The sequence below is a fragment of the Haliotis rubra genome, unplaced genomic scaffold (genome assembly GCF_003918875.1).
Source record: "Haliotis rubra isolate DU_JTF1 unplaced genomic scaffold, ASM391887v1 Scf120, whole genome shotgun sequence".
Lineage (NCBI taxonomy): Eukaryota > Metazoa > Mollusca > Gastropoda > Lepetellida > Haliotidae > Haliotis > Haliotis rubra.
Genome location: NW_025765115.1, coordinates 1,852,039 through 1,860,943, shown reverse-complemented (window position 1 = coordinate 1,860,943; position 8,905 = coordinate 1,852,039). Strand labels below are relative to the sequence as shown.

The window sequence follows — 8,905 nt, the reverse complement described above, 5'->3', positions numbered from 1 at the left end:
GGTAGCATCAAGACATGGATGACTTCTAACTTCCTGAAACTGAATGATGAAAAAACAGAGCTTTTGGTATTCTGTTCCAAACGAAGTCAAAATTATCTCCCCCTTCCAGTGTGCCGCATTGGTGAATGTGCGATCTGGGCCCGAAATCTGGGTGTGATATTCGACACGTGATTTAACATGGAATCGTATATCAAGCGTGCGTACTTCCATATTCACAACATCAGCATGATCAGGAGGTATCTCGATGTCAAGACCATTTCACCTCTTATCCAAGCCTTCTTCACGTCGAGACTTGATTACTGCAACTCGCTGTTGTTTGGAACATCTGAGCATCTACTTGGCAAGCTTCAACGTGTGCAGAACACTACAGCAGGGGTAATAACCCGTCATCAGAAATATGACCACATCACTCCTGTACTCCACAGTCCGCACTGGTTGTGAGTGAGTGAGTGAGTGAGTGAGTGAGTGAGTGAGTGAGTGAGTGAGTGAGTGAGTGAGTGAGTGAGTGAAAATTTAACATCACACCGGCAATATTTCAGCCATATAGTAACGGGACCAAAGTTAGTATATATGATAAATATATGTCACGAACGACAGTAAAACATTAGCAACGTAACACAGAATTCAAGTCTGAAAAGGATCCAGACTAGTACAAACACTGCTGTTAGTGTGTCAATGGACTTGACCCCAGCTACCGCTCCAATCTTCTTCACAACTACCATACTCCCAGGTCCATACCATGTGGTTCCAATGCAGGATTTCCAACCACCCGAACAAAGGCATTTGGCGGCTGTTAATTCGCAAACACCTGTCCAGTAATGTGGAACAGTCTACCCATGTATCTCAGATCCTAAGAGGTGAGGTGAAATTGGGTTTTACGTCGTGCTTGAGTATATTTCGCTCATATGACGACGTGCATGCGTGTGTATGTGTATGTGCGGCTGCTTGTACTAGCCCAGACTGAAGCTGCTTTTATAGTGCTAGCCCACTGAGATACCATGCCGCAGTGAAGCATGAATTCCCCTACTCAGACACATTATACTGACTCCGAGCCGACCAGTCCTTGTTGTAACCATTCATGCCGAGCGCCAGGCAGGGACCAACAAGTACCATATTTTAACGTCTTTTGGTATGACGCGGTCGGGGATCGAACCCGCGACCTTCCGCTCTCCGGGCGGACGCTCTAACCACTACACCACGGAGGCGGTCCAGATCCTAAGAGAATCTACCAACATTCAAGTCACAATTAAAAACGCATGTTTTGTGCTGCCTTCCATACTTGAACAATGTCTTTCCAGACTCCAGCGCTTTTGAGTGGCACATGCCAGAAACTAGCGCTATATAAATAGTTTTTTTCTGTACGTGTATGCATGATGAAATGATATTTTGTAAATGATATTTTAAAATATAACAGTCTTTTGCAGATGATAACAATCCCTGAACCTGGGAAAATCTAGACATGCTTCATTCAAGGCGTTACCATTGCAGTAAGGGCTGGGTGGAAGGAGAAACAATAACCACGGAGCATCAGTTCTGCCCTGATTCAGGGGTCCTTATTGTAATTCTCGTGGTTTACATGTGTTAGTGACGGGGCAGGGACACCTTGTAACATCACTATTTGATAATGATTCACAAGCACATACTCGTGATATGGTCGGACACGTACCACGGGTTCGGGTTTTAGCAGAGAGTTCTCACGAAGACGGTATTTCATGTAGGAGAATTTAAACTTGTTGTAACAAAGGTCACTAAACTACGCTTTTCCTTTTAAAAATTCTTATCTTTCGACAAGCTTATTCAAATTCTAATAGTAGTTCGGGCTCTGAAACAAATGGGGTCAAGCAGGTATATGGACTTGGTCACTGAGATGGGTTTTTTTCTGTTGTGATGACAAACATGATTACCCGAAAGTCGCTGTGATGTTCCTTTGGTGTTTAGACAAATATGACGACCTTGAAGTCACTGTCATTGTGATGAAGGGGCACATGTGATAACCTCGGAATCTTTGGGGGTGTTCTATTGATGTGGGGGAAAACATTGCTTCCTCGAAGTTACTGAGATGTTCTTGTGATGTACCGGATACGGGACTATAAAATTAACTGCGTTTATAAAGCAATACAAATTAATGCAAATGATATACAAGGGCAGTTCACACCAGAGTGGTCTTGACTCCAAAACAGGCCTTGTCTGGATATCCAAGGTTGAAAAGATGAGATAAGATGTTAATGAACCTTCCAGATTACTCTTCACTTCCAGTCTATATTCAGCAACTTAAAAATTATGTAACACAACCCTCCACTATATCTCAACAGAAACAATGTAATACATTTGCGTCACTGTTGTTTTACAGTGATTTATACTGCCAAATAATGATTACCTTGAAGTCCCCTTGAGGTCTTGTGGTGTAAAAATGGTTTCATTTAAGTTGCACCAGCTTAGGTCTTATAGAACTTACTTTGTAAGAAAACAGACTTGATTTCCAAGACAATTAGATTGGAATTGTATAATATGTAACATATGATATATGATATACTACAATTTGAATCGAACCCGGATCTTCGACGGGACGAGTGAACGCTATAACAACTAGCCTCCCCCTACCGCCCCTAATTTGGAATATAAGTGGCAAACCCTTTTTCATTACCCTAACACATGTACATTGTACGATTCCAATTGTAGTATATACCCCCACCCCCCTACCCGCCCCTGTGTAAAAAAATATGTAATGCTCATAGTTTCAAGTGCTCACAAATCTTTAGTCAGATAGCACCATTCCCGTGCGTGGATTTATTCATGGCGCATAGTGACAGTAAAGAGTGCCTGCATACACATTCCCTTTAAAGCATACTGAACATTTCAGTAAGAATGATTCGGTACGAAGGTCTTTTATTGCAGAAAGAGTGATTATGCTTGTTACAACACTTGTGTCACGTTCATCTCGACACAGTGACAGAACACATATGTCACATCTAATTCTACGCTGAGGGTAGGCTGGAATCAAGCTTAAACTGCACCTGGCTCTTTCCATGCAAAACCACATCATTATCTGAAACAGAAAATGTCACAATTGAATGATGTAGACGTTTTGACTTACAATAGGAAGTACGTGACAATCCCGCCTGACATCATAATGGGCCAAATTAATGTTAACAGCAGAAATGAAAAAAATATGTACTTTGAAAGTTTTACTTTCCATAAATTCAATTCATAATTGAACCCTACTGTATAAAGAAGGCGCGTTTCAGGAGAACCATTAGACTGTCATACAGAAACTGAAACAAATATGTTTAAGATTGCCCGTGCAAGTCTAGGATGTGTGACAAGACTAGATTTCCAAAGTTTCAGGATTTGGGAGAACTATCAGAAGAATGATTAGTTTGTCATACAGATTTAGAAACTGACACAAATAAAGGTATTTAGAATGCCAATGCAAGTCTAGGATATGTGGCAGGACTACATTATCACAGTTTCAGGATTTATGAGAATTATCATTGGGTGTATGGACTCACTTAAGTTGGGAATGATGTCTGTTACCGTCTCCCCATTAGCTGCTGTCAGCCTCACACGGACGCCGCCTGTTTGGTCTACCTTCTGTCCGTTGGAAAGTTCCCAGAATCCATCGGCCGTGTGTTTCATGCTGACGTACTTCCCGCCCTGCATCATTTCAGCTTCCGTGGCTGGTATGCTGGTAGTTAAAGTTTAATCGTAGCAATAAAACGCATGTTTGAGCATAAAGAGTGACCATCACACACGTGACATGAAAAGGATAAATGACAAGCACAAAACAAAAAACAATTTAATACAACCTGAAATGATCAGACTACTAAGTGATGTTGACAACTGCAAACTGCAAAATGATCATTCCCCGGTATGCCCTATTTATATGACTATGTGCTGACTATATGTTTATGCCAGTGTAAATGTCTCCGTGTTGTAATATCACTCTGTCTTTGTCAGTGCTTGTATATTTAATGTGTTATTAAAGTGTTCAATGTGGCATCATTATACAGTATTAATATGCATATGTCAAGCCAGTGTTTCGTTGCCTATGTTTATGTCTGTGCCCATTTGTTTGCATCCTCGATAATCTCCAGGATATACGTTCCGATAAATCTCCACAGGGACATGTATGCATCTTCGGCTCGGCCCGATAATTTTATTACCTCCCTTTGCTGGGTCCGCCTCCTCACAGTAGCCAATCAGATAAGCCGGGTCAGGGTCAACAAAGATAGGAGCCGCAGCCCCTCAGGTTTGCTCGTTGTGCCACTCAGATTTAGGGGAAAATATCATACGGACAAATTAACAGGTCTGAAACCTTCAAAAACCTCCTTACTCTTTCAGAGTACCTCTGCAACAATTGTGAAGCTTTGTTATTGGAACGCTCAACTTCCCAGCGTAGACACCTGATTGGATGAAAAGCCACCAAAGGGAGGTAATAAAATTATCGTCCCCAGCCGAGGGTACAAGCGGAAATTTTTCGGAATGTATGCCCTGGAGATTATCGAGGATGATTTGTTTGTGTCTAATGCAGGATAATATACCATAGCCAGCCGTTCCCGGAAACGGTCCCTGTTGAAGCATGCCTTAGTCCCATGTTAATACTTCTTGGATTGTAAAATACCATTAGATCTTCCCATTATTGTTTCCTTCTTTTGCACATTGCAGAGTTACATCCCTTGGGTACGCCAAAAACTGTGACAATGGGTGCGAATCCCGGTTAGCCCAGGGTGTTTCTATGTTTGTGAGCACAATATCCCAGCACTTGGGTTTCAGTAAATCTGCATCACTTTGGGTTTTCCTCCCACTTTAAAATGACACGCCGTGATTTAATTAAATTACTTTTCAAAGTCCACCTCACACTCATTATCTTGGTCATCATTTATCGAGGCTATTCACAGAGAAAATTGTCCCAACACCCACCGAGCGTTTCTGACTTGCAGTTTGATGTAGTACGGGTTCGTTCCCTGGAACTTGTATTCTATTTTGGTATTTCCAACCGGACACTGCACTGCCTGGATCTGTATATTCCAGCGTCCGTCTCCGGATACTGCGAAGTCCAGAGATCCTGCAAGCATGTATATGTTGGTCAAATGACTGAGAATTTTAGTCTTTTGACCAAATGACTGATCGTTTTAGTCATTTGACCAAATGACTGGTTTGACAGATTGACTGTAACATATATACCATGGATCGTATCTGTTTACACATCAAGGTATGTAATGGCATTCACACCTGTCGTGTATCACTCATACAAACAACTAATGTGTCTAGCATATCTATGTAGCAGATTACCCGTGAAGATCCGGGTTAGAATTGGTCTTCAGCAACCCATGCTTGTCTCCCCCTTGAAGATCCGGGTTAGAATTGGTCTTCAGCAACCCATGCTTGTCTCCCCCGTGAAGATCCGGGTTAGAATTGGTCTTCAGCAACCCATGCTTGTCTCCCCCGTGAAGATCCGGGTTAGAATTGGTCTTCAGCAACCCATGCTTGTCTCCCCCGTGAAGATCCGGGTTAGAATTGATCTTCAGCAACCCATGCTTGTCTCCCCGTGAAGATCCGGATTAGAATTGGTCTTCAGCAACCCATGCTTGTCTCCCCCGTGAAGATCCGGGTTAGAATTGGTCTTCAGCAACCCATGCTTGTCTCCCCCGTGAAGATCCGGGTTAGAATTGGTCTTCAGCAACCCATGCTTGTCGTAAGAGGCGGCTAATGGGATCGGGTGGTTAGACACACTGATCGGTGGTCAGACTTGGTTGACACATGTCAGCGTGTCCCAATTGCGTAGATCGATACTCATGATGTTAATCACTATATTGTCTGGTCCAGACTCGATTATTGAGAGACCGCCGCCATATAGCTGAAATATGCGTCCTTTAACAACAAACAAAACAAGCATCTACACTAGATATTGAGAAGCTTAGCAAGTAAGCGAATACGGCGACAGATATCAACAACTATATAACAGAGACCCCTGAGGAAGCTATCTTGTTGCGTTGATATGGTAAACCAGATGCTGATGGCAAGATCAACGATCAACAGGAGTCTCATATCAATCGAATTCATTGTATGTGTGGCATCGACCTGGCTTTTAGTCTTCTTAACATCGGTGGGTTTCATGCCGATGATAAATCTTGTGCAAATTCCACCTAACTGAAATATTTTTCTTTGGGCGTTAAACCCAATTCGATCTCTCACTCACCAGCAAGACATTCTGGACACAGGTTGTTTGCAAAGACGTAGAAATCCCCTGTGATCGGACTGTTCCCAGAACCCTTCCCAGAACCATGAACCTGGGAAATTGTATCAACTCGATCTCTCACTCACCAGCAAGACATTCTGGACACAGGTTGTTTGCGAAAACGTAGAAATCCCCTGTGATCGGACTGTTCCCAGAACCCTTACCAGAACCATGAACCTGGGAAATTGTATCAACTCGATCTCTCACTCACCAGCAAGACATTCTGGACACAGGTTGTTTGCAAAGACGTAGAAATCCCCTGTGATCGGACTGTTCCCAGAACCCTTACCAGAACCATGAACCTGGGAAATTGTATCAACATTCATAAAGCATCCATTAATGAGCATTACAATTATTTTACAAAATGCATTTATTAATTTAAAATTATTTAATGGATTAAAGAACGCAATTTCAAACGAGACGGTGTATTTTCCTAAACACCAATTATGCGTATATCATCATAGAATCATTATTTCATTTCCTAAAACCCGTTAATCCAGACAATCCTGGTTGATGTAATTCCTACCTTGAAACACATTCCGCATGCGAAAGAGTTCTGGAACTGAGGTTTGTTGAGGGCAACTTGATACTTTATTTTCGGGCTGAGGGCTGCTGGGGGGTAACTTGGCGGGTTGTACTGACACATACCTGTGTCTGTGTGTCCGTAATATGTGCCCTGTATCAAATAAATAGAAATTATAAAACGAGCGGGTGTTGAATATGGAAAATGTTCCAACGTGATATTTTGAAACGTTTTGATTTAAACAAATCAAAACGTTTGAAACATTGAGTATTCATTTCAATTTCAATAATTCCCCTGAAATTATAGGGGATACATGAAATCCCTGGGGTCACAGCGATTTCACGAAATCACTGACTCGTTTAGGGATTACGTGAAATGCCTTGTTTCACACATTCCCTGTAACATATACACTGTTAGTCAAAGTCAAAAGAGTTTATTGTATTTAAGGCCCCCGGCCCTCATACAAATATACATTTACAAATACTATACAATACGCATAACAGAGAGAACAAAATGACTAGCAATTTTAAAATGACCTTTTAGCGTATTAAATATTTTAACAGTTAGTTAGTCTTAGTCTCATACTATGTTTGATAAATAGTGACAGGTTAAGAATAACATTATCATTTTGAGAAGACATTAAGGATGCAAAGGTTGTGCAGGTGGTTATGATAAATACGGTTGTGAAATATATTTGCTTCTGAGAATGTAGTAGGATGGACAAACTAGCAATAAGTGGAATTCATTCTCAACTGCTGATTTACATAACGGACAAGTTCTCCTGTTCATTTCTATAGACATTTTTCTGCCTTCGTTTATCATTATATCTAACAAACCAAGTCTACATTTGATAAAAATATTTCTTAAATCTTTAGAATATAAAATAGACAAATATTTTTCAGGCTGAAGTAAACTTTTAAATGTCCTGTAACAATCATACTTTGAGCTGTCATAAAGCGTAGAATGTCAATCCTGATAGAACATATCAATCAATAGAATCATTTAAATTGGTTTTTAAAATTATATTAAAAGAGACTGATATTTCCACTGTTTGAAACATAGTGCGTGGTTCTCCGCTTATCTCGTCATGCAGGCGATAGATTAACATATGTCATGACATAACTGGTGGGGACACAGCATGCTGAGTTGTGTCTGGATTACCAGACATATTCAACCCTCTCCATCTGAACAATGCTTTAATGGGAGAAAATAAAGAAATTCAATCCAGGATGAGGTATCCTTTTCCCACAAAGGGACATAACTCTGCGCAACGAATAGCGGCTTCGGACCAATGGTCCCTCTTCACTGTAACATGTTGAGCCTTCACTTCTGTTCATAATTTAGTGCCGAGTCCAAGACAAGACAGACAATACTGTACTGATACAGTCAATCATGATGTCACCTACACAAGTGACATTGATAGGAGGATAAGCACAAGAGTGTGAGTGAGTGAATTTAGTTTTACGCCGCACTCAGCAATATTCCAGCTATATGTCTCTAAATAATCGAGTCTGGACCAGACAATCCAGTGATCAACAGCATGATCAACGCAATTGGAATGCGATGACATGTGTCAACCAAATCAACGAACCTGACCACCCAATCCCGTTAGTCGCCTCTTACGACAAGCATGGGTTACTGAAGACCAATTCTAACCCGGATCTTCACGGGTCGATAAGCACAAGATTCATCAACCTAACGTTTGTACATCATCTTGATGGTAATAACAACTTACATCTCCCGTGAATTTTTGTTGGAATAAACTGAGGATGCCCTGGTTTTTTGGCACCAGCTGCCAGACCAAACAACAAGACAGTCAAGTAGAACATGGCTCCAAGCGATATCTTGAAGACGCCTTATCAACCAAATATTTATATCCAAGGTTCCTGACCTTAGCCATGACCTTGTGGTCCAACTTTTGAAACTATTTATAACTCAAGGTTTATCTATTAATGACTCTTTAAAATGCATACATACAGTTTCGTGAGAGGTTATTGTAGGATACAGATGGTTCACTTATGGTAGGACTATTTCAGAACGGATGTTCTGAATTTGGTTTCGTGATAAATAGACTGCTATATAGATGAAAGGTTATTCCTGTGACGCAAAATCTTAGCTCGTGCTTGGAGTGAGTGAGTTTTACG

The 8,905-nt window shown here is 41.2% G+C and overlaps 1 protein-coding gene across 1 annotated transcript; it reads right to left on the bottom strand.

Moving 5' to 3' along the window:
• Window positions 1-2,869: 2,869 nt before the first annotated feature.
• LOC124263536 lies at window positions 2,870-8,559 on the bottom strand (the record flags this gene model as incomplete). Its single annotated transcript, XM_046698203.1, has 6 exons — window positions 2,870-3,046; window positions 3,510-3,685; window positions 4,921-5,065; window positions 6,450-6,540; window positions 6,765-6,914; window positions 8,497-8,559. Coding segments are annotated over 6 exons (696 nt in total), but the record flags the coding sequence as incomplete, so codon positions are not given.
• Window positions 8,560-8,905: the final 346 nt, after the last annotated feature.